The following is a 26,892-nucleotide window of genomic DNA, read 5'->3' as shown; positions in this document are numbered from 1 at the left end:
GACCAAAACTTGGAGCTTTGGCCTACATGCAAACCACTATGAGTGTTGTAATAGCTCAGTCATCATCCAAACTTGACTGAGAATCTATGGCAAGTGTTGAAAGATGCTCTCTATCCAATTTAATTAAGATTCAGATGTTTTCAATGATGAATAGGGAAGCACTTTAGCATCTAAATGTGCAAAACTTGTGGAGATATTATCCTTTTCTGACTTTTATCTGAAAAAGAAAAAGTATAGAAGCCCATCTACCATCTTGGTATTGGTATAGCACCTAAAATCGCCCAAGAGTACATTCAGATTTGCATTTGCGAACCTGACAAATTGTGAAAAAAACACTTATGTAAGGCTATATGCGCTCAATTCTGTAAGTGAAGGAGGAAATTTCTATTTTACCTACTTATTGACACACTTTGGAGATTATAAGTAAGTGCAACAAGCCAGTCATCAGGAAATCAGAACTCTGCTCACGTTTCCTCTGGTACCTGGTAAGCAAGCAGCAGTCATGAAGTAGAGTCTTCTCCACATAGATGCCCATGTCCTCCTGTGTGATCACGCCGTGGCCGTTGTGACGCCACCATAGCTCCACCGACTGGTCGAGGTAAGACGCGGTGCACTGGAGAGGAAGCTGGTCACCACGGAAAACAAGTTGCCTCTGGGAAGGGATGAGCTGGAAAAGAGGCATCTCCAAAGGACCATCTGTACGGCGAGAAGGAAAGTAACATGAGAGGAATGTGAAACCCTTCCCCTGCAATCTCACTGAGGTGGAAAGGAAAAAAAAGATGCAAGAAAATAACTCACAAATGTTTCAAAGTAACTTAAATTAAACACATTAAACAAACTGCTGCATGCCTCCACAAACACCAAAATTGACAGACATATCGGACCTACAGTCAAAGTCAAACTCCTCGTCATGGAAACTCATCCATTTCTGTTGCTGAACAAGACAAACAGCAGCCAGTAAAGAAGTTCAGCCTCAGGATATTTCTTGACTCTCTTTTGCTGAAACTAATGGAACAAAAGAGGACTCAAGCAACACCAGTGACAGGATAATTCACCAATGAGACGGTTGAGACAATAACACCCTCAATACTACACTCCAAGACGTGCAGTCACACTACACGATTATAGGGGGGAAAAAAACTGCCAATGAAAGCAGAATCATCTAGTGAACTCGTGTGTAAAACACCATATTATCTCTGTACATCATGTTTGGGGTGTTGCTGTCTTACGCCAGCGGTGTTTTAAAACAAGAAGGCAGTGGCGAAACGCATGAAGCAGATGCCTTTGAACACAGGAAGCACCTGATGTCAGGAAGCCCAGCACGCTTCTCTGTTCCCACTCATCTGCAGCCAGCACCTGACCTGGATCACCACAGCGACAGCGTCAGAATGTTTAGGGCAAACATCTGTTATCTATCACACTTAGGATGCTGCAGAGTGAAATAAATATACACTTTGCAAATGAAGTCAGACCCATTTAACTTTTTATTATTATTTTAGGAACACTAACAGTTTACTGGGATTTTAACACAAAGTAATGCATCCCTCCCCCCACAAACAAATGAATCTGAAAAGTGTGGAATGTAAATAGCTCCATTACTCTGATAATCCAAATCTTGAGCAAAGTGCTTTCAAAGGTCACTTAATTAATATAGTCCAATAAATACTGATTTCATATATAGTTATAGTTATGAAGGTTTCACAGGTTTGTTAAGAACAATGAAGAGCAAGCAGCCTCTTATCAGCTCAGAAGCTGAAGCTAAAGGACAGGTTTAAAGTGGGTTTGGGTTATAAAACAATATGTGATCTGTGCCTTTAAACAAGTCAAAGAAAACAGAAAAAGACCTGAGACTGGTCCACCTGCCACAGGGACAAAAATACAAAACAAAAAAACATCCAGTCAAAGCTACAATGGAACAGCTTAAAATCAAAGGATGTATTAGAATAGCCCAGTCAAAGTCTAAGTCTAAATCCAATTGGGAATCTGTGGCACTACTTCCAACCGGGGAGCCACGAAATTAATCTAACTCTAACTATCACAAAGAATAAAACTAAGAGCAGATCAAGAGTAAAACCTGACAAGACTGATCAGATGAAAATAACTCAACCAACAGAGGAAACAAACATGTATGAAGGAAAATAAGAAATCAATACAGGAAAATAACAGAAGCAAAGAGTCCAAATAACACAGGCTATGACATGTATTGTTTTTATAAAAACTGCAGATAAAATAATTAGTTAATAAATGTCAATATTTGTATAGTACCTTGAGTTGTTGAGGTATATTCATGTTCTATTCCATTTTTTAAAAGGATTTTTATAAATAATCGTTTCAACCTTACCTGGATTGTGAACGACTCTCTAAAGAAGTGCAGACATTTGAGCAGAACAACCAACAATTAGCAGCTAAAACCTGGCTCTTACAGCTTCTCACAACATCCAACTGCAAACAGCTTGTTGCCAAGTGAGCAAACAAGGTGGTGTAAGATGAAGTTAGTGTAGAGTGCTGTATGAAGGCCAAGAATTGCAGGAGCATGGAGCCCATAATGTTATCACTGTAATCCCATAATGGATGCTTTAGGGCCTGAAACGGGTGCTCTTTGTCCTGCCACTGGATTCCTCTCTTGGCTCTTTGTCTGGGGACTGTGCAGAATTAGCCTGTAATTGCTCTGGATTGTTTTGACTAAATGAAAAACACATCCAGTTAGGATTGGAGGAAATCAGCCTGCAATATCTGTGGTTTAGACATCTTTGGATAGCACTGGCTGTGTATGCAAAAACAAGAACTGCAGGAGGGGGGTCATGTGCATGATGCACACCAAAACACATATCTCTTAATTGGTTTCCTGGGAGAGGTGTCACATTGTGCACACAGTGCGTCTTCATGTTAGATGCCTGTAGTTCACATATTCGCACACAAGGACAAACACACAGACATTTTCTCATTCCTGAGCAATGTCCCCGGCACAATCCAGATATAAGGAGAGGGGGAGCACGATTCTATCACATATGAAATACAATTCCCCTGTGGACTGCGGCACAAAGTGAGGAGATAGAGGGAGAAAAAAAGAGGGAAAATTGAGGGAAGGACAGAGAAAGGCTGGGAAGACAACCACAGTTTCAGTTTCAGATAAAAGAAGATAAAGACTGCTGGATTTCTCTTTTGCTTGATGAAGAAGTCATTTTAATATCTTCAAAAATCTGTTGCCCTAAATGAGCATAAAACATACGTTAGATGTTTCAATATTGTTGCCTTTAATACACACAATGTTTTGTAAATGTATCTCTTCAGCTTGTATTTCCTTCACTCTTTGTTGTGCAATATATATACCTGAGACCAACACAAAGTAATGCATGTCTCTGAAGTAGAAGGGCAACAATACATGGCTATCATATTTACAGATGAAGTCCAGGAAACTGTGGCATGCATTTGTTCCACTGAGTAAATACTCTGTAAAACTACATTTCAGTGAAATTACAGATGCAAATTTTTTAAGTTATTCCAACCAGCTTTGCCCATCCAGAGTGAAGCATTTTGCTCATTCATCTTTGTAAAAAACTACTGTATAGTGAGGTCATTGTGCCTTTCATGTAACCAAAGCATCCATTTCCACAAGCTTGCTGCGTCGTCTGCACCACTTGCGAAGCCTTAAATGTAACGTCACATGGATTTCTTTCAGCAGCTGTTTTCTTTTTGCCGCTCTTCCATAAAGGCCAGATTTGTGGAGTAATAGCTGTTCTGTCAACATCTACTTCCAGCTGTGGATTCTCCTCAGCTCCTTCAGCGGAACCATGGGCCTCATGGTTGATTCTTTAATACCATCCTTGGCCATGTTTTGGTGGATTTGCGGTTGTGTGAGACTGTGTGAGATACTCACAATTTAGGATATATTATTTTGGATATAGCAGCTTTAAAATTCTCCACATCTTTATAGCTGGTCTGAGGTGGACGTTAAAAAATTGCTGACTTAGCTAATGTAGGAGTACCAGAGTACAGAAAGCGAATATAAAAACAAGTTACATGTTTCCAACTTAGAATATCCATCCATCCATCCATCCATCTTCTTCCGCTTATCCGAGGTCGGGTCGCGGGGGTAGCAGCTTCAGAAGGGAGGCCCAGACTTCCCTCTCCCCAGCCACTTCTTCCAGCTCCTCCGGGGGAATCCCGAGGCGTTCCCAGGCCAGCCGAGAGACATAGTCCCTCCAGCGTGTCCTGGGTCTTCCCCGGGGCCTCCTCCCGGTGGGACGTGCCCGGAACACCTCACCAGGGAGGCGTCCAGGAGGCATCCTGACCAGATGCCCAAGCCACCTCAACTGGCTCCTCTCGATGTGAAGGAGCAGCGGCTCTACTCTGAGTCCCTCCCGGATGACTGAGCTTCTCACCCTATCTCTAAGGGAGAGCCCAGCCACCCTACGGAGAAAACCCATTTCGGCCGCTTGTATCCGCGATCTCGTTCTTTCGGTCATGACCCAAAGCTCATGACCATAGATGAGGGTGGGAACGTAGATCGACCGGTAAATCGAGAGCTTCGCTTTTTGGCTCAGCTCTCTCTTCACCACGACGGACCGGTACAGCGCCCGCTTGACAGCAGACGCTGCGCCAATCCGCCTGTCGATCTCCCGCTCCCTTCTTCCCCCATTCGTGAACAAGATTCCAAGATACTTAAACTCCTCCACTTGGGGCAGGACACCCCCCCTGACCCGGAGAAGGCACTCTACCCTTTTCCGGCTCAAGACCATGGCCTCGGATTTGGAGGCACTGATCCCCATCCCGGCCGCTTCACACTCGGCTGCGAACCGATCCAGCGAGAGCTGCAGATCACGATCTGATGAAGCCAAAAGGACCACATCGTCTGCGAAAAGCAGAGATGAGATCCTGAGGCCACCAAATCGGATCCCCTCAACACCTTGGCTGCGCCTAGAAATTCTGTCCATGAAAGTGATGAACAGAATCGGTGACAAAGGGCAGCCCTGGCGGAGTCCAACTCTCACCGGAAACGAGCCCGACTTACTGCCGGCAATGCGGACCAGACTCTGACACCGGTCATACAGGGACCTGACAGCCCGTATCAAAGGGCCCGGTACCCCATACTCCCGGAGAACCCCCCACAGGGCTCCCCGAGGGACACGGTCGAACGCCTTCTCCAAGTCCACAAAACACATGTAGACTGGTTGGGCGAACTCCCATGCACCCTCCAGGACCCTGCTGAGGGTGTAGAGCTGGTCCAGTGTTCCACGACCAGGACGAAAACCACACTGCTCTTCCTGAATCCGAGGTTCGACTATCCGACGGACCCTCCTCTCCAGGACCCCTGAATAGACCTTGCCAGGGAGGCTTAAGAGTGTGACCCCTCTATAATTGGAGCACACCCTCCGGTCCCCCTTTTTGAACAGGGGGACCACCACCCCAGTCTGCCAATCCAGGGGAACTGCCCCCGATGTCCATGCGATATTGCAGAGTCGCGTCAACCAACACAACCCTACAACATCCAGAGCCTTAAGGAACTCCGGGCGGATCTCATCCACCCCCGGGGCCTTGCCACCGCGGAGCTTTTTAACCACCTCGGCGACCTCGCCCCCAGAGATTGGAGAGCCCAACCCAGAGTCCCCAGGCTCCGCTTCCTCAGTGGAAGGCATGTTGGTGGGATTGAGGAGGTCTTCGAAGTACTCTGCCCACCGGCCCACAACGTCCCGAGTAGAGGTCAGCAGCACACCATCCCCACTATAAACAGTGTTGGTGCTGCACCGCTTCCCCCCCCTGAGACGCCGGATGGTGGACCAGAATCGCCTCGAAGCCGTGCGGAAGTCTTTCTCCATGGCCTCTCCAAACTCCTCCCACACCCGAGTTTTTGCCTCAGCAACCGCCCGAGCCGCATGCCGCTTCGCCCGCCGGTACCCATCAGCTGCTTCCGGAGTCCCACAGGCCAAAAAGGCTCGATAGAACTCCTTCTTCAGCCTGACGGCATCCCTCACCGAAGGTGTCCACCAACGGGTTCGAGGGTTGCCGCCGCGACAGGCACCGACAACCTTGCGGCCACAGCTCCGATCGGCCGCCTCGACAATGGAGGCACGGAACACGGTCCACTCAGACTCCATGTCCCCCACCTCCCCCAGGACGTGTTCGAAGTTTTGCCGGAGATGGGAGTTAAAGCTCCGTCTCACAGGGGATTCCGCCAGACGTTCCCAGCAGACCCTCACAACACGTTTGGGCCTGCCAGGTCTGACCGGCTTTCGCCCCCGCCACCGGAGCCAACTCACCACCAGGTAGTGGTCAGTGGACAGCTCCGCACCTCTCTTCACCCGAGTGTCCAAGACATACGGCCGCAGATCCGATGAAACGATGACAAAGTCGATCATCGAACTGCGGCCTAGGGTGTCCTGGTGCCAAGTGCACATATGGACACCCTTATGCTTGAACACGGTGTTCGTTATGGACAATCCATGGCGAGCACAGAAGTCCAGCAACAGAACACCGCTCGAGTTCAGGTCGGGTGGGCCGTTCCTCCCAACCACGCCCCTCCAGGTCTCACTGTCGTTGCCCACGTGAGCGTTGAAGTCCCCCAGCAGAACAAGGGAGTCCCCAGGAGGAGCACTCTCCAGTACCCCCTCTAAGGACTCCAAAAAGGGTGGGTAATCTGAACTGTCGTTCGGCCCGTAAGCACAAACGACAGTCAGAACCCGTCCCCCCACCCGTAGGCGGAGGGATCCTACCCTCTCGTTCACCGGGGTAAACCCCAACGTACAGGCGCCGAGATGGGGAGCAACAAGTATGCCCACTCCTGCCCGACGTCTCTCTCCCTGGGCAACTCCAGAGTGGAAGTATGTCCAGCCCCTCTCAAGGAGACTGGTTCCAGAACCAGAGCCATGCGTCGAGGTGAGACCGACTATTTCTAGCCGGAACCTCTCGACCTCACGCACTAGCTCCGGCTCCTTCCCCACCAGAGAGGTGACATTCCACGTCCCAAGAGCCAGTTTCTGCAACCGAGGATCGGACCGCCAGGGTCCCCTCCCTTGGCCGCCACCCATCACACAGTGCACCCGACCCCTTTGGCCCCTCCCACGGGTGGTGGGCCCATGGGAGGGGGGGCCCATGTTTCCTCTTCGGGCTGAGCCCGGCCGGGCTCCATGGGTAAAAGCCCGGCCACCAGACGCTCGCCATCGTGCCCCCCCTCCAGGCCTGGCTCCAGAGTGGGGCCCCGGTGACCCGCGTCCGGGCGAGGGAACACCAAGTCCAAGGTTTTCCTTCATCATTGGGGTCTTCGGGCTGCACTTTGTCTGGTCCCTCACCTAGGACCTGTCTGCCTTGGGTGACCCTACCAGGGGCATGAAGCCCCAGACAGCATAGCTCCTAGGATCATTGGGGCACTCAAACCCCTCCACCACGATAAGGTGGCAGCCCATGGAGGAGCAACTTAGAATAATTATAAAATAAATAAAACCATGTATTGTATACTTTCACTCAACGATTGTTCACAAATAATGCAACATTTAGAGCAGGGGTCTCAAACTCCAGTCCTCAAGGGCCACAGTCCTGCAACCTTTAGATGTGCCTCTGCTGCACCACCTGAACAGAATAATTAGGTCATTAAGGCTCTGGAAAACTGATCTACACAAGGAGGAGGTAATTAAGTAATTTCATTCCTGTGTTTTGTACCTGTGGCACATCTAAAAACTGCAGGACTGCGGCCCTCGAGGCCTGGAGTTTGAGACCCCTGATTTAGAGAACTCGGAGCTCATCTTGTCTAAGTTGTGTTAGCCCTACACAGTTATAGAAAAGAAAGTCTTACCACATTTGAGCTGCTGTTCTCGCAGGCTGCGCAGCTCCAGGCCATGGAGGTGGGTTGGGAAAACACAGACCGTGTCATTATCAACCCTCACTGAGTTCTGCTGAGCCCAAACGAGCAACCACTTCAGCTGGCAGTCACAAAACAAGGTCTCGGTGCCAAAGTTCCTGGTGGCAATACCAGTATACAGTCAGGATTTAATTCAGTAGGGCTTGAATGTCAAGGACACACTTGCAGCCGTTAGCTCAACATGTAAAATGCCTGCAATCCAAACATAAACAAACTTTGTACAAAAGTGACAATTAGTTTAGGAAGTAATTCTTCCATCCCATGCAACTAAGGAGAGTTAAATATTTGCATCAAAGTTGGAAATTGAGTTTAAAAGGTCTTTGGGGGAAATTATTATGTGGACAGGTCTTCTCTATTGCATCCTTTTATTGCATCATAGGTGATATCCCATTGATTTATTTTAAAGACAGACTACCACAAATTGACTAACAATTCATATTAAATCAGTGAGTCCAATTCTTCACTGACACTTCATGAGGTAGACCTTACCAGGTTTGACCGCAGTTTGACATCAGAACTACCTTAAATCTTCATGGCATAGTTTCAACACAGAATCTGAAATATTTCAAATAGATTTGGTCCATATTGCTTGGACAAACTTCTGTAAAACTTTTTGCATACCTCTAAAGGGAGGCATGCAAGAGACATCATGGTCAGATGGTGAAACTACCTCAACTGGCCTCTGCTGTTTCAGTCTGAGCTGACCCTGGATGATAGAGCTCCTAACCCCATCTCTAAGGCTCAGTCTGCCTACTTTATGGAGCAAAATCATTTCAGCCACTTGAATCCAGGATCTCATTCTTTCAGTATTGATCATAGTGAGAGCTGGAACGTACACGGACTGATAAATCGAGGGCTTTGCTTACTGGCTTCACCTTTTCTTCTCTGCAACAGACCTGAGCAACATCCAAGTGGGATGAGGCCCCAACTACTGTAGCCACTAAATCCTCCTCCCATCACTCCTGCCCAAGAAACCAAGGCATTTTAAGTCTTCCATTTGAAAAAATCCACACTGTTCCCATTAGGAACGATGATTTTATATGAAGAAGAGTGGGCCCTTTTTCTCCAGTAAGTGGTTATTTGAGTTACTGTTGCCTGTCATCTGGAAACAGTTAGCCCATTCTCCTCTCATCTCTGACATTAGCTAGTCAGTTTTAACCGTACAACTGTCGATATCTAGATATGTTCTCTTGTTTGCAGACCTGAGAAGTTGCCAATTAACAAGCAATTTCTGAAAACTCAGACCAGCCCACCTGGTACTAACAACGTCCAAGGTCACTTAAAAGGGCCATATTATGTTTTCTTGCCACATAGTATCATTATATAGCACAATCAAGTAACAATGTTACCTTGAGTTATTATAGAAAATGCTATGTATATCAAATATGACATGAAGTAAATATGACTTCATAATTTAAGGCTTATAGATTAACCTTCTGTCTCTTTAAGTTCTGCTCTTTCCAACACTTTGCTTTCAGGAAGTCATCAGAACATTGCTCCTCTATTAGCCCTTTAACAACATTTTACCAATATTTTTACCAGCGTTGCACTGAGAAGTAGCTTCTATAATGAGTTTAGCAGATGTACAGTTCCGCCAGATTAAATGATTTCTCAAACATGTATGAATGAACCAAGGCAAAACTTCAGCATTGCAACCTGTTGTAAAGCTCAAAAAAGTCATTTTTACATAATACTACTCCTTTAAATTCTCTCCATTCTGCTGCTCTACACCAAACTGTCTTTACTGCATCCAAATGCCTAAATGCACTGAGTTGCTGCAATGTGATTGGCTATTTCACAAATGGTTTAACAAGCAATTGAACTAAATACTAAAGTGGCAGGTGAGTATATTTACCACACATTAAGTAAATGCATTGTTTGTTCATCTTACAGTACTCTTAGATCCAGGAGGTGTGTGAACAGTCCCGTCGGGAGTGTGGAGAAAATGTTTCCAGATAAATTTCTGTTGGTGGAAAACAGAAAACACACACGTCCAAAAACAGATAACACTATAAACTCTCACTCTCACTATTACTTATGCAAAACTACAGCTACTTGTAGGGCTTTAGCTGTTGCAGAAAGAATGGAAAATAAAACCTTTGAGAACACAGGTAGCTACTCACAATTTTAAGAGTCTGCCCAGATCAAGAAACATCTCAGGTGAGAGGCAGCCAATTCTGTTGTCGGACAGATCCCTGTAAGGACAAAAAGGCAAAGAAGAACTATGATTCACTTGACTTGGAGAATTTTCTTGACATGGTCGTCAGAATAAGTAGGAACAGAAATCAGAGATGTGTCTGTGCTAATATGTGCTTCGATGCACGCCTGCCTGGTCAGGGAGCTTAAGCAGCTGAAAACGCTGTTTTTTTCTCTGTCATCTATGCCACTTTGAGAAATCCGTCCTGACCTTTTGCAAAATTTCACATTTCACATAACTGCTGGCACACGCACACACACATGCCAGCACACACATCCTTCTAAACACAAACAGATATGAACAGTTGGAGCAGGCGCCCATATGCGAGTGGCAGAGCACTGTTGTGTCCAAACCTCCACGCCCACACACACTGTAATTAAAGAGCTACTGGGCTGGAGCAGCTGTGGGAAAATAAGCAGAGCACTCGAATAATCACCAGTTGGGGAGCACTTAAATTAGCCCTCTGCTTCTCCCCAAGGCTGCATGCACACGCGCCCAGAATCAATATTGTTAACTCACTGTTTGCATCCCTGCCAGTCCAGATCCTACTGACTACCAGGTTGTAATCATGTCCCTCACTCCTTAACCTTTTATGTTGAGGCAATCACTGAAAATTGCAAAGGTAGAAAGAAGCTAGGCCTGCTTAGAAATACAAATAAACTTTCATTCTATTTTTAAACACTAAATCTTTTAAAAGCTTTGAATGAAAAAAGAAATACAAATAAAAATACCATTTATAAGCGGTAAAAGCCATTGTTATGGCTTATTGCTGGGTGTGAATGTCTACTTATTCTTTATGTTCTATTTTTGTGCTGCAGAATGCAGCTGAACAATAACTAGGACTTCTGACCCTGATGCTTCCAAAACAATAAACAGCTGCTCTTCCCCTGTCCAAGGGAAGCACTTCTCTCCTGCACACTCCTGTTTCCCATTTCCCCCTATTTGCATTCCACACATTATGGCTCACCCATCAAATATTTATGTTTTTTATATAGTGAGGTTGACAAAATGCAGGTGAAACAAAACACTTTGTTATTTTTCTTTGGCTCAGATCAAAAACGGTATAAGAACTTCAGCTTTGACAATAAAGTCAAAGCTATCTTCAAAAAAAGGTAAGAAAAAAATATTTGATTTATAACTGTTGCCATTTTTATGATTATAAAAACACTCAGAAACATTCTAAAACACATAATCCAAAAGGGAATAACTTTTTAGGATAGATGGTAGGTTCATCTAAATTAATATTAGAGATTATTTGGAATATTTTGGACCAGTTAAGTCATTGATCGGACATATCAAAAATCTGCACTGTGCAAAGACTGCTAATAAAAAATATATTTTGTTGTCTAATGTGTAACAATTGAGCGATGCATCGATACGCCATGACAAATTCAGAAGCAGCTAGGGAACATCACACAGTGTTTTGCAAACTTATTCAAACCCCTTGAACTTTTCATCTTGTCACATTGCCACCACAAACTTTAATGTATTTTTATTCACTTCACTTGTGTTTTTCATTTTGTGAATTTTATTAAAGTCTTTTTGTCAAACCCAAAATAATTACACAAAGGTTAGACATAACAGTAATATATTTTTATTATTTTAGCAGCAATAGGAACAACTAATTTGTGTCTTAAATATGAGTTAACTTTATTTTTAACAATAGTGTGGTATTTTTTTCAAAGTTAAACTGCAGATTATAAAAAAATAATAACTACTTCTATTGTATTCTGCATGACTTAACTAAAGGATCCAGCAAATGCTGAAGATCTGTGGGATCACTCAGGGATAAAACTCATTCCCAACACAGAAATAAAAACTAAACTTCACATCTATTCTTTTTTTTTCAGGATTCCTTGTATCAGGCTATTTCAGAGCTTAATCACACTTACAGTTTCCTCAAGGCCAAAAGACCACGGAAAGCCCCAGGCTCCACTGTACTTATCAGGTTATTCTTCAGGTACCTGGAGGAGAGAGACACACAGAAAGAGTCAGACATGACTATACTAAACATTTATCCATCCATTTGATCACAGGTGAGAAAAGAGCTGTCAGATGAAATCTAGTGACCTTCTGTTTGCAGACTATACAAACCCGGTCAAGCCCATTCAGTATGTTTAGCTATTATTTGGGAATAAAGGGAGCTTTGAAACGTTCAAGAACTCTAATTAAAGCAGAGAATTTTGCTATTTTAACAGACATAATTTGCTGGAAATGCTGGTGTCATGCTTCAGTAAGTTAACTTGCACCTGTTAGCTAGACCACACAGACCATTTCCTGCTAGCTGGAGATCCAAACCACATCCAGCACAGAGGCAAAAACACACATGTGGCAGTTCCAGACCAGCACTCCTTGTCCACCCACCCCGCCTACCCCAGAGCTCTCACAATACTAAAAATGGATCTCAGAAAAATCTCCTCTCTGGTTTTTATTTGGAGGCCAAGGAAAACTTCCTGAAATTGTGTCCCTGGTTTCCTTTAACTTTGCCCTGTATACTCTGTGTGATGAGGAGCAGAAGACTGGTTGTGCTTTCAAAAACTGAGCAACAGTTCAGACTCTTCTTTTCTGGGTTACTTTTCCCAACAAACAAAGTAATAGATACTTAATGTGAAAATAAAAGTTATTGACTTGGTTGGATATTAACATCAACTAGTCATGTGCATTAATCTACTATTGACTTCTATGATAACTCTACAGTAGCTACCCTTTGCCAAAATTTGAAGAGTTAAATGAAATCAGTTTCTAAACTACACATTTGTACTACAGCTGAGATTAAAATTGTCCACCTACTTCATGTTGGCCAGATTTAATGCATATTTAGAATCATGGTCATTGCAGCAGACAGAGTGCAGATGAAGAGAAATAAACCCCAGATCCAAAACTGATACCATCAAGCTTGACTGAATTTTTGTCAAACTGGTTTACCTTCTGAAGAAAACATAGTCAGACTAAACAGAAATGTAATAATTTGGACATAATGACAAAAAGTTTGTTTTTAGACAAGATTAGGGGTTCAAACTGAAGAATATTGCAGCATCATGTTATGGGCTTTGGCTGTTTTCCAGTGATTAACTCTACAAAGTAGATGGAATAATAAACTTTTTTTTTTTTTTTCAAATAATCAGATATATTGTTAAAACACACACACAGTCGGTTATTCCATCAGAACTCTGATATTGGTTTTGAACCTCAACTATAATAAGCTGTGGATTAAAAAATTGTCAAATATTTATTGGTAATTGTGTCAGAAACTTGTTTATGAATACAGAAAGCTTGTGGTCGAGACACAGCTTCCCAAAGGAAATTTAATTACGCACCCAACTCTTATTTTTAAATATCATTGCAGATGTGTAATACAAACTTCTGACTACAACTGAATGACTGAACTCTTCCTCTGATGCATGAGTCAACAAAAAACATTGTCATATAAATATCAATAAGCAGTGACCAAGACATACATTGTTGAGCAATTAAGCATCTGTCGACTGCTAGCTGGAGTTCCTGGAAAGCTGTTACTTTCCAGGAAGTAATGCTAGTGTAGAAAATGTAAAGCATGTATATTAATAAAAATGAAAGGCCTCCTTTAGAAGTATAACATTTAACTTTATGGCTAATGATGTGTGATTTGTTGTCTACTCCAAGACAAAAGGTACTTTGGACTTGAAATGTCAGGACTCCCAAGTAACCATTCGGCTACTGCTTAAATGTGAGGGAAGACGAATGAATGACACACACCTCATACATTTATTTTACGATTTTCAAAAGTTCTATATCTAAAAAAAAATCACTTATGGTTTGACCTTGAAGCTGAGAAGAGTAGTTCTTTTTGCTGATTGACTTTTTAGCAGAATCACCGAGGAATTTTAATAGGCAGTCTCCTGGAGCTCCTATTCTAACTGCATACTTTGGAAAGGACAGGAAAGTTGTCCTCCTGAGAAACTGAGCACCAGGTCTGGTCAGGTCAGTCAGAGGCTATCTCCCACTCTGTTCGCACCTACCTCTCTCTTTGATCGTACATAATATGCTACAAAAAAAGCAAGTGGGCCAAGTGGTTAGGCCTGGAGCACCGTCTTTTATTCTGAACCATCATGCAGCTCAGCGCTTTGCCATCCCTGAATGTGCTGAATACTCAAAATTCTTGCCACTCATCGATTTATTGCCTTAACATGGGGCAGAGGTCACTGCTACGTGAGTCTGCACAAAGACAATGCATGACTGTAGGAGCATTATTAAGATAAGATGGATTCCTTATCATAAGAAAACAACTGTTTTAAATGTTTAGATAAGATTCTTACATATTCTCTTTTCTGACTCAGTTGTAGAACAAAAACATCTTTGCACTGAGGAACTGACACCATTTTTGTTTTGAAGATTTCATGAAACCACATAAAATAAACTTTGGCGCCGAGGGTAACACCATTAGCATCTGACTGATCTGTGCCAGCAAAGCTTTTCAAATAAATATGAACTATGATTGCATGTCATTACCTGGACCAGGGCGGGTAGAGTTCACACTATAATACAACAGTATGGGTGCCAAAGCCTTGAACAATCAGAGGAAACTTTCTGAAAGTGGATTTTACATCCTTTTCCATGATTAATGATCAGAAATGATCCGTAACATCCTCTGTCAGTAAACTCCTTAGTGTTTGGTGCTGAATAAAGAAAAGTAATTGTTCTTTAGAAACTCCATCTGCAAAGAGATATCTCATGCAATAAATAGAATATATTACTAGAGACAGGATTAGATCATGTAAATATATGCATCAAACCCAATCCAGACACCATTCTTGCATTAGATATCAGGCTGGTCCTCTGGTACAATGTTGATAAAAGTCATGCTTTGGTTCTTCTTAGCTGTTTTAGTGTTGAGAGAAAGAAAACAGAACAGTTCTGCTTGTTTTGTGAAAGCATTTGGAGTGGTAGAAGCTGTGTTGAATTGTTAGAGTAACAATAACTGAAGAGAAAAGTCGGTGGAGTCACAGTCCATGCTTTTCAAAGGTGCAACAAAGAGTTCCAGCATCTGGGAAAGTTTCCAGGTAACAGAAAGATGCTTTCTTTTGTCATTTTCTGGTGTACTTATTGTTTGGTGTTAAATTTCTCTCAATTGCTCAGGTACAAAAAGTAAAGTTGACTCAAATGGCTAATGGTCCTTATATTGTCCGAAATAGAAAATTGATTTGGGGCTCTTAAAAAGCACAAACTAAAAAAAAACTGTCCACAAAACAGAACTGTGCAAGTTTGATCAGTCAGCATCAAAAAGGTGCTGCATATAAATAATTAATTCCTGTTTGTGACAGAAAGCCAGTGAACATTATTTGTTGAAGAAATATATCTAAGTAATGTCTAAAAGGTTCAGTGTCTTCTAGATTAAAAAGGCAGGTTTATATAATAAAAGAAAACTCTTATACTGAAATGTTTCTCAACATTTCCCAGAAATCCAATATTCTACAAATCCAACTTACACTCTGTTCCTCAGGTTCCTCGGAAGCATTGTGTCAGCAGTACGACTTCTCTCCCTTATGAAAGAAGCTCAAAAGTGGTACTGCTGCTTAAGAATGTTTATTTGTGGTCGAAAATTATAATTTATGCTGGACAACTGACATTTTACTTTTATCACAGCAAACTGTATTTCATCTCTGGTGAAATAAGAAAAACAGTACACAGTTTGTGCAGCTCAAATGCCAAGCTACACGTTAGATTAAATGTGTTGTTTCCGTCTGCAAGCTCAGTACCAATATGCAAATAATTCATAGTCATCACTGTTTTCTCAAGATTTAGCTCTCAAATGAAGAAATTTTTTTTCCTGTATATTGATTTTGTTGCATCAATTTCATAACTAAAAAAAAACATATTATATTGTGGATCTTATAAGGCAGCCTACTTTTTTTTTTCATTTCCTGGCATCTGGTGTTTTAGTATCATTTGCTACACTCACTTTTACACCAGGCAGTGTTTCATTATCTAAACCTAAACAAAATGTTTAGGTCTAAATCATGGCAGTATATCTACATTGACTGATGTCTAACTTCAACACCGAAATTAAAGGCTTGTACAATGTAACAAAGCAATTATGTTAAAGCACCATTTTTCAAATGTTTCAGAAAAAGCTACAGAGGAAACGGCAGCAGTGAGAAACTACCTTTGTATTCAGAAATGTTTTTAACCTCTAATAACTCCATTTCTCAGAGCCTGTGTCTTAGAATTAGCAGCACTGCAGCTGACAAGAATGCAAATAAAGAGAAAAATCAATAACTTGATGAATGTTATGTAATTATCATATGTGCAAGAAAAGCAGGAATATAACTTACAGTTGCTATGAGTTCTTTATTTTACATCAGCTTATACAACACTATGACCAAAAACAACACTTTGTTCAAGTTAAAGCATTTTGAATATGCCGAGATCAGATCCTATATTTAGCATAAAAACTGCATTTAAAAAATGCCAATGAGAAAACCTTTGTATTCAAAGCTTTGGCATGAGTTGTACATCTTTTAAACAGAAGCTGGAATGGTGGGACCTGTGGTGTGTGGTTTAGTACCCCTGAATTATGCTGTATATACCAAATATGCCAGCAAACGTGTGAGAATATATTTTGCCCAGAAACACATCAATATGTGGTGCTAGAGAAGTGGAATCAAACCCACAACTTCCCAATAGTAATTCATAGTGCAGGTAAGGGTAAGAACTAGAACTTTGTGCTTTCAACCCTATTTACTAACAACGGCTGAAGAGTTAACGTCTTGGTCCCTCGTTTCTATGGTAACAAACGTTTTGCCGGACAAAGACGCAAAGGTTTGACAAGGGGTTCCAAAATGCAATGTTTACTTTAAGTTAAAGTAAATAAAAAACATTAGGAACTGATGGCGTCACATAATCTTGCATTCGCACACGTGGGCCCAGTTTTCACCAGCGCACAGCAACAATGGCGGCCCTCCGTGTTTTTGTCTGTGCTACTGCGCCACATCTTCTGATTATTAGTTGTGCTAAAGCAAAAGCTGCCACACAGTCAACAAAGATGTGAAGATTACATGCACCAGATCATATGTTCATCTCTACAAGCAAAGAATTGTGAAAATGCCTCTGGATCATAACGTTAAAGCTTCACTGCCCCCTACAGGACTGGCATGCACACTACATCATTTCCAGTGGTCTTTGTGGTTTCATTTACACATGGTGGCCTGAAGAGAAAAAAGTATGAGTAACAGCACAGGACTCTGGATAATCCAGGAGGATCATGCAAAGAGGAGTAATCAAACTTCACTTTCTCTGCATATTATGACTACAGCCTTCTAAGACCTACTATCATGTGCAATATGCAACAGGGAATGTTTTTGGTGAAAGTTCTGGTGATACATCTTGTGATAAAGAAATTTGATAGTAAGTTGTCTTTCCAGAGGAAAAAAAAAAGTCACTATTTCCATCTCAACATAATTTTTTATTCAAAAAAGTTGCATGCACTGACATCAGCTTTTTTTTTTTCTTTTTTTTTTAGCAAGGAAATAAATTAGTTGCAGTTTAGTTAACTTTACCAGGACAACTTAAAGTCCTCCTAAAACATTTTTTTCTGCATTAAGAAAGGATTACCACATATTACAGGCAATTCCATGAAAGAGGTGTACGGGGCCTTGTGCCAGAAGCCCATTAAAATGCCGTCTACATCGTTTTAAACTGTGTGATTGTGAGCGTGAGTGGGAATAAAAATAGCAACAGGTATTTTGTTCCATATAACACAGTAGGAGTGTAACAGGTAAACCTTTTATGGATGCAAACCCACCTGTTTAGGATTGCATTTGAAACGTAATCAATTACAAATTTATTGATGGAACTTGACTTAACGTTGTTGTTGCGCAACACCCCCCCCCTCCTTTCTGTCTCTACTCTCTCACTCTCGTACTTCCTCTTCTGAGAGGGGAGATGTGCTACCAGCTCTCCGTCTAACGGGTCCGTTGAGTTTCCTAAATCTGCTGGGATTTACCCTGTCCAGAACTGAAGTAAACTCTGTTTAAGCTGGTTTCGAGAAACGATTCGCCTGGTTATCTGACGGCCTACATCCAGGTGTCCCACCCTTCTTCCCCCTGTGAATTAGCCAGACTGAGCAGCCTACAGCCAACTAGTTTCACAGAGCACACCTGTTAACGGTCGCTCGTTCTCTATTTTGCAACTTGCATTTGTTATTGAACCAGGTAGGTTTTAGTGACTCGGTCGAGTCCCAAGGATGTTGTTTTAAATATGGGCTACCAGCAACCTAAAAACATTTTCCACTTTTTCCTCTCCAGAATCAAACATCACAGCTATTTTACAACCATCAAAGAACTTTAAGGTGACTCATTAACTGAATGTCCACAACATCTTTAGATTTTCTTTATGCTAAATATTTTATTAGTAAGGCATTTTTGCAAGGGTCAGTACAGCTTAATTCAGTAGCAGAAATAATCAAATAAGTAAAATCAGTCATCTAGTCTATCTTTCCCTACTGCTGACACTGAGAACTAAAAAAGGAACCTTAGAGCGAGACGGACGGAGTTTGGCGCCTCGAACCCCAGACCTGGCACGATGATGAAGAAGGTGTTGCAACAGGAGGAAGATGTTGATCGATGAAGGCCAGGATCTCCGCAGGTCTGATGAGCCTCCTCTCCGCATGGATGCTGAGGTCACACAGGACTTGGTGCTGGCAGGAAAAAAGGCACCAGTTCTTCTTCCTTGTCTTTGTCTTCATCTTTGTCTTTGGGGTCAGAACCCAGCCGATGAGAGAAGTGCGATTCGAAGCCACAGATTGTGGGCCAGACGGGTTGGTCTCCATGTGCAGGACAGTCTCCGGCTCCGTGGCCCCGGCTCTTCTTCAGCTGCAGAGTTCTTTGTCCATCTCTTGGCTCGAAGCTGCCCGGAGGATCCAACGAACAGTTCCTCTTTTGCACCCACCTTATATAGGGTTCATCTGTCTGCTTAGACAGATGATCTCATATCCGTCACTGTCTTAAGAGACATCATGTCATGATGTCTGTGCCAATGTCTCAGGGCTGCTCAACCTCCTGTTTCCATATAAGGTGCTGATCATCTCTGCTCTCCTGTTAGTTCCCCTTTTTCCCTTCCTGTCACCTTTCACCTACCATCTACCTCCAACATATCAGTGATGTTTAATTGCAGTTTTACAACCTATTACACCATTTCAAGTTCAATGTCAAAATCACATTTATATCACATTTATTTTCTTTAGCTTCTCTGATTTAGCATTCATTTATAATTTTATAACTATAACTTATTAATTATATTTATTATAATCTTAATGTGAGTTATTACAGATGTTTTTCTGAAAAGAAACCAAGAATAATCCATGATTCTAATTATATAATACCAAAGTTACAGTTACTTGTTTTTCTTGTAAGTGTTCTCACAAATGTAAGTGTAAGTATTATTACAATTAAACCAATATTAATATAAGTATTTTACTTTGAATCTTATCCAATTACTAATAATGTTTAGATTTCATTCTTTAAAACTTTCATGCTTTAAACTAAGAAATAGTCTCAGCTATTTTTATAAATCTGCAGGCTGGAAACTTCCTCTTTTTCCAGGAAACCTGCTTTTCCTGTTTAATGACTCTCTCTGACTGACTATGATTTCTTATGATTAGATAGAAAAAAGTAGAATTAAAGCAAAGTTTGCATGAGACAAAAACAACACACACAACTAGATTTATTTTATTGACACTTAAGTCTACTGCTGGGCCTTGATGTCACTTGAGTGATTCATTTTAAAGATAACTTTATTTATTATTACTGTTAAACTAACTTAATTGACACTTAAGTCTACTGCTGGGCCTTGATGTCACTTGAGTGATTCATTTTAAAGATAACTTTATTTATTATTACTGTTAAACTAAAATCTCCAGCATGGGGAAGTGGGATGAGCTCGGATTTTCTTGACAACGTCGTGTTTTGTTTGATTTTATGTTGCATTGTGTTTCTGTGTTTGATATGAGGTAAAGCACTTTGAAACGCCTTGCTGCTGAAATGTGCTGTGCAAATAAAATTTGATTGATTTGATTGATAGGAAGATTAAATGCAAGGTGCCAACATAGATGATAATTGCATTTCAAGCACTTTTTAGTAAAACATACATTTACATTACATACCGTAAGAGTGTGAAAACAAGGAATTTGCAATATATTTTGCAGCTCTAATTCCAACCTTGTGAAATGTTTCAGAAGTGATGACCTAACGGCAGAAGAGGGTTGTACAAAGCGCCAACTTCAGTAAGACCAGAAACAATTGCTTCTGATAATTAACTGATGGGAGTTTTTTTCCCCCACTAAATGAATATCATATTAAAAGGTTTAATTTTTTCCTAATTTTTAAAAGGTAAGAGGATGATACTGCAATAATGAGTTTTCGACTGTAAGTGGATCCATCTGCTAGAAACACGTCCATGATGCAATCCCAGCGGAGCAAAGTATCAATCTCTAAGGTCTAACCCAGCAGGCAGAAAACTAATTAACATCAACACACAAAACAGAGAACAGCTGTTAGCAGGATGGCACAAAAGCAAATGATGACACATTAAGCAGATGCACTCAAAAGCACAAACTCTGACATTAAGTTCAGCAATTAAACCAAAGCTAAAACGAATAATTCTCAATTTTGCAGCAAAGAAAAATGTTAGTAGAGAAAGTTTGTATTATAAAAATGAAAAAACGTTTACTATTCTGCACCAGCTGACAACAGCAGGATTAAATCTTTCAAAGATGCAACTAAGGAAACGTATTACAAAACACTATTTTTCTTTTTAAGCTGAAGTAAACAAAAATGTGGTGAGTATTTGAGTATTTATAACACTCCTTCACACATATAAACAGAATATAACCACAGCGTGGAGGCCAGACCTTCATATCTGTGGAAACAGCTGGAGTCGCTCAAATGAGATGAATGTTTAAACAATGACCATTTTCGACTCCCATGCGGCGCTTGTTTGAGGAGCGGTAGCGGCTCACTGTATAAACTGCACAATTTGTACTTAATGTTTAAAAAGCTACTGAAGTGCTTCCCAGTTCTGTTCAACTGCACCATATATCTAAGCCTGCACAAAGTTTTCTGAGCAAAGTGACTCTGAGGACAGCAGCATATTCATTATCTGTCACTGAAAGGGCAAAATTTAGATCTGAGGTTTGCAGTTTTATCTAAAGGCTGGTACGGAAATATTACACTAGTTATAAAAATAATTCATGCTTGGAGAGCTTAGGTATATTTAATATGTTATGGTTGAACTGTTTTAACAATATTAGAGGCTTATATGTGGTTTAGATGTCTTTATGCCATGTTTTTGAGGTTTTATTTTAATTTTTTTCTTCTTTTCTTTTCTAACTTCTTTTCCCCTTTTCTCCCTTTGGGGTGTATCTGAACTCTTTCACTTATATCTGCCCACTTTTGACTCATCACCAGTGCATCTGAGAAGACAAGCATGATTCTCCTTCTCTGATTGTTTGACAATGAATGTAAGAATAATGCCAAAGATTTTAGCAAGTGCTCTGTTTGTTTATACTTCGTAATTCCACTGTCAGACTGTTGTGCATTTGCCTTCTGCCTCAGAGATGAACGATAAAGACACATGAGTTACATGAGCAGAACTGAATAAAAATCCAGCATCTAAAAATATTTTATCATTAGTTGCATATGCATCATTGCTATGGAAATTAAATGTCACTCAAGGGTCAGAGCAATGACTCAATAGTAACGTTACTTAACCTCATCTACAGTAGATGCTCTATCTGCACTGATGAAGAATTCCTCTCTGCCCATTGCTGCCATTGCCAAATGCTTAAAGTGGATCCGATTACAGTGGACCCCCGACTATTTGCAGGGACAATAATCATTGCCATAACAACCGACTTCCTGGATGTCTATGGGTACGGTGAGCTACATCACAATCACAGTGTATGCCGTGTAACTGGAAACTGGCAAATGTTGCACTGTAGCTCAAAAAGCCTGGTAAATGTTGGCTTTTCTGCCAAAAGAAAAACATTGGTGTCTTGATTTACTTGTAAAAATCTTTAAAAATGCAAAAATAAAGACCATTTAGGAGCATAAATGTGATCTTTGACATTTTCTTGAAATAAAATCTTGTCCTACCTCGTTCTTGTGAACTCTGTTTCCTGTCTCATCTTATGAGTTTTAGGTATTGTTACATCCCTAGTTTTCACGGATTCACCTGTCCGGAAATATTTCTGTGGAACATAACTGAGCTGAAATACCTGCAGCACTTTGACATGCCTCTGACAACTATTTGTAAAGCAGCCAATCCAGGAGTAAAATTGCTTTTCCTTGGTGCTGATTGGCTGTACCCACCAAGAGTGGAGAAAAAAAAGACGTTAGATGTTAGCTTCTGTGGAAAAGTTAAGACGATTACCACTGCAGCACGTACATAGGCTTGATTGACAGTGCTACAAACTTCCTTCTGGCTCTCTTTGGTGTTTTTGACTGGGATCTGTGTGTTTCTGCAGATATGAAGCTAAATTTATTTTTATTATCTCATTTTATACTGCCAGGACATAGTGACAGTTTTAACAAATACACAAAAAACATTCTTATTTAAGTTATCTACCGCTTTAAGGCAGCTAAATTATAGTTTGAAGTGAATGCCCAAATAAATAAAAGGGTTAGAGCCATTTATTCCAAATAATTAGAACAGCACACAGACTCACTTAAAGCAAACAGACTCATTCACAAGACTCACACAAAAAGCAGCAGGATGTGCTTAGTAAACTTTCTTTTCAATATTAGCAATTAATTCTCAACACTGATATAATTTTTTAAATACCATCAGATGCATTTAGGGTCAGTGTGAAACACATGCATAAATAAAAGAGCAGCTTGGTGCTCTTACTTGGGCACTAGTCCAAATGTAAAGTGATGCTGCGTTATGTATTAAATTTATATGTCCACTCAGCGAAATGAGACAACAACATATATCCACTAATGTGTCTTATGTCAAACTTCCCACTGGTACATTGGTGTAAAGCAGCAAAATTAAAAGTTAAGTCTTAGAAGATAAAGGATACAACTCCAATCAAAATGTTAGTGATAAATTATTTAGCTAGAATATCAAACAAGGGATCATTGCAAGATGTAATGTTTTTCATTTAAAATGAACAAAACTTTTTTTGCACAAAGTAATTTAGTTGAAGTGTAATTTTTTTACTTTGTACAACATAGCAGTAAAAATATCTGCAAACCTTGAGGCAGGAAAATGCTAAAGAATCAGACTTAAACTATGTTTTTAAAACTTACCTCTTGGAAACTCTTAAATATATTAGGTTTGCAAAAGTGACAAAAACCTTTTCATGTAATCAAAGGACAACACATCTGTTTTTCACAAATAAAGTACAACTTTCACAAATCAAAAACTGTATTTTAGAAAATCTGCAGTTCAGGTAGAATAAGTCGGTCCCAGTTGTCCTCTCTGTTTTAATGTTTAGCTCAGGTTTGACCTGTCTAAGTTTTAACCAGAGAAGATTCAACATAATGTCCAGAGTCCTTACAAATCTGTGAAATAGATCTTAAAGTTTAAATAAGAATGTTTGAATGAAATTTTAGCTTGAGCACCAGCAGACAGATACAGCATAGAGCCATATTACCAGCCAGTTTTTACTGTGCAAAACAAGAGGAAAAACACTTTCCTCTTTCTGCAAAAAAGTCAGTCTAATAATTGTTATCATGCTGCCCCATTGTTGGGACACCACTCTGGGCAGTAAGCCATATAAAATATTAATAACAACCAGTGGGACATTTAGATATTTTTTAAATAATTTATAAAACTTTCTTTTCCTTTAATTAATGTGAAAAAAACATCTACCAATGAGGTTTATGTTTCACTTAGGTTTATGTTTCACTGTGTTTTGCTAAAGATTTTATTGATATGACCAATGTCCTAATGATTATGAAATATATAAAATAACTGTGGAGCTTTGGCAGGCAAAAAAAGACGTCAAACACACTGAAGGCAAAGGTGAACCCACACAATATAAGTTAATCTAAATCCATGAAATAATGTTGGACATTCATGGGTCAATTTGCAGATGAAGGCCTATCCCTTATTTCCATCCACCTAAACCCTAACAGAGATGGATAACTATATAATGAATGGTAAATATGTGCTAAAAGCTAACCGAGAAGAGAAGGAAGGCAAACAGCCAGACAGGTCAGTCCAATTAAAGTGAGTGAATGTGTGTACACTGACAGCTTTGTAACTACCACTGCCAGACCATCAAATGGCAATGGAGTCTCCCATGTTTGTTTTCCTATTATACACATTACATAAAGAAAGACTACATGACTCCAGTGCTAATTATTTTTTTTAACCTACACGGCAAGAGACAAAGCACAAAGTGATTCGACATGTTAAGTTATGCATACTAATCAAAATAAATCTTCTATAATATAAGAGTGGATTTCTGGAGTTTACCCAGGCTGTTTGTGAAAGAAATTATCTCAAAGACGTTTTTGTTGTTAAAGATCTCTGCAGTCTGAATCCATTTCTCAGCAATGAGTAAACACTTTTCAAACACTGCCGGAGAGCAGCTTATTCCTCCTCGGCCAATAAAATATTTGCTCTGATTTTCTTCATTTCAATTGCTCCAAAAATAGTAGGAAAAATAAGCAGTCACTCTCATTTAAGCGTACTGTCAAAACATTTAAAAACAGTCACATGAAACCGTCTGAGTCCATTTTAGAGGATGTGGTGAAAAGAAAAGAAAAACAGCTCAGTAAATGTCTGAAATCATCAGGAAGATTTCTTTGTAGCAGCAGTTTCACTGTCCTATTTATGAGATATTGTACCAAAACTAACCAAAATGTCAAGGAGAAACAGGAAAACAATTATTTGACTTTGATTAAATCCATCCTGCTTTTTCTTGCTTTTTTGTTTGAACAGAAAAAAAGAAACAAAGGACAAGGTGGGAAGAAATTATGACTGAGGTTTACCGGCTTCATCTGCTACTGTTTTAAATAGCAGCCAAAAATCTGTGATCAACGACATCCAGCAGAAGGAGAGAAGAGAGAAACAAGAAATGCCTGAATGTTTCTCCAAACCTGGTCAGAGATTTAGATAGCAAAATAAAATGATTTATACTTCTAAACAGAACTTTGGTTTATGTAAGGCTTTATCATATTTGTCTTTTGTTAAACAAAGGGGGAAAGAAACATTCAATCAATAGAGAAAAAATAAAACATTTTTAGAGACAGTACTGAATGCAAATCTAACTTTAAGTAGCAAAAAATGTACCTTATGTTAAGGGTCTTTAATAAAAGATGATCAAAGACTTCCTAAATAATTTTTTTTTCAAGGAAAATGTCCAAATTCATGATTTAACCAATTCAATTTGTCACTAATTGCCACTTTGTAGCCATGGATATACCATTAATACTCATTTACGCAACCAGCATAATACATTGGTAATTTTATATTTTTATCATATTGATTATCATATTGTGCTAATCTGAAACCAGCTCGCTTTTTGTCAAAAATATTGGATTTTCTTTCCATTTCTACTTTCTACAATTCTTATTGATAGTAAATTACTACACAAAGGCAAATTAGATATGATTGACTAAACAAACAAAAACATCCATTAATCTCTGACCTGTCACTTTCTAAGAAACATTCACTTTGGCTTATCGTTGCCAAATTAATAATTACTTTCCCAAATATTCAACATATAGTCTTGCATTTGTACATACATTTTTCTGCAACACCATTGGAAGGATACATCCTTCAGTGATGTACCACTCCTCCATCAATCACCGCCCAGGCACTCATTCATGAGGAAGACTGAGTAAACGTCACTTTCTTTATAAAAATGAGAGTTGCAAAACTTTGGAAAGATGCCTCCTTGCACATCTGATATCCACTTCTCCGAATGAGCTATTGCAGATGCCACCTAGAATTCTGATATTGTTTTTGTCCTGAGTTGAAGCAACTTCTGTCCATCCAGCTGGACTTCAAATACCTCTGGCTAGATAAATAATGTTTGGTCAGGCAGACAGGGGAAAAAATGGCATTTCCTTTCAGTTAAGGATGAATTAATGTCATGTGAAACAATGAATCTGTACAAGTTTTGCTAAGGTTCAGGGCCAATGGAAAAATAAACATCTTGTTTTCTGCTAATGGGATATTTGACATTGTTTCAACAATCTGACCTTCTGATTAAGTCATTTATTTTTAAAATTGTGTTTTCAGTCCAAATTTGCCATTTAAAAAAATATTGTCTTTTAGAAGCTTCAAAATGTGACAGAATTAGCATGAGAACTGAAAACTATGCCAGTCTCATCGATGCCACACAGGCCCTTAACAGTGAGGCCTTCTGCGGTGGGAACCTTTGATAAAGCGAGACTCTGTGTACTGAACAGAGAACAGTGATGAGCTTTGTTTTTGCTTTACCCCTGTGGGACTCATTTTGGCTGACGGTAATGGGCCGGTGTCCATATGGGGGGATACAGGCCATCATCCAACAGACAGGGGCCCTGCATTTAAGAAGACACTATCTGCTGTACCCAGATAAATCTCTTTGGAAGCCGTTTTCCTCAGAGAACTCAAATTTTATGGTGACCTCAGATGGTGATGAGGAAAATTATGATGAGAATAATAAAACATTATCATAAGAACCTATGACATTTGTGCTCGGAAAGCTGAAAGGCAAAAAGAAATCCAGCAACCAACATAAAGGGAACAGAGAGTACTGATTATTTTTTAAATATGGTCCCAATAAAAAAAAATTATAAAAATGGTGAACATATAAGATTAGCTAATGCTTGTACCATTGTGTGATGCTTTCTATGTTTTTAAGGTT

At 40.3% G+C, this 26,892-nt stretch overlaps 1 protein-coding gene across 1 annotated transcript in view; it reads right to left on the bottom strand.

The window, feature by feature from the left end:
• The window catches only part of adgra1b (adhesion G protein-coupled receptor A1b), a 198,753-nt gene that overhangs the window by 145,698 nt on the left and 26,163 nt on the right, over positions 1 to 26,892 (bottom strand). Inside the window, exons 3-7 of the mRNA XM_028007742.1 lie at positions 11,942 to 12,013; positions 9,976 to 10,047; positions 9,744 to 9,815; positions 7,787 to 7,950; positions 483 to 696 (exon numbers count right to left, since the gene is read on the bottom strand). Of these exons, the coding sequence (XP_027863543.1) occupies positions 483 to 696; positions 7,787 to 7,950; positions 9,744 to 9,815; positions 9,976 to 10,047; positions 11,942 to 12,013 (594 nt within the window). The remainder of the gene's footprint in view (positions 1 to 482; positions 697 to 7,786; positions 7,951 to 9,743; positions 9,816 to 9,975; positions 10,048 to 11,941; positions 12,014 to 26,892) is intronic.

This window comes from Xiphophorus couchianus, chromosome 22 (assembly GCF_001444195.1).
Source record: "Xiphophorus couchianus chromosome 22, X_couchianus-1.0, whole genome shotgun sequence".
NCBI lineage: Eukaryota > Metazoa > Chordata > Actinopteri > Cyprinodontiformes > Poeciliidae > Xiphophorus > Xiphophorus couchianus.
The sequence above is the reverse complement of the archived record's forward strand: the minus strand, read 5'-3'. Positions and strand labels throughout refer to the sequence as shown.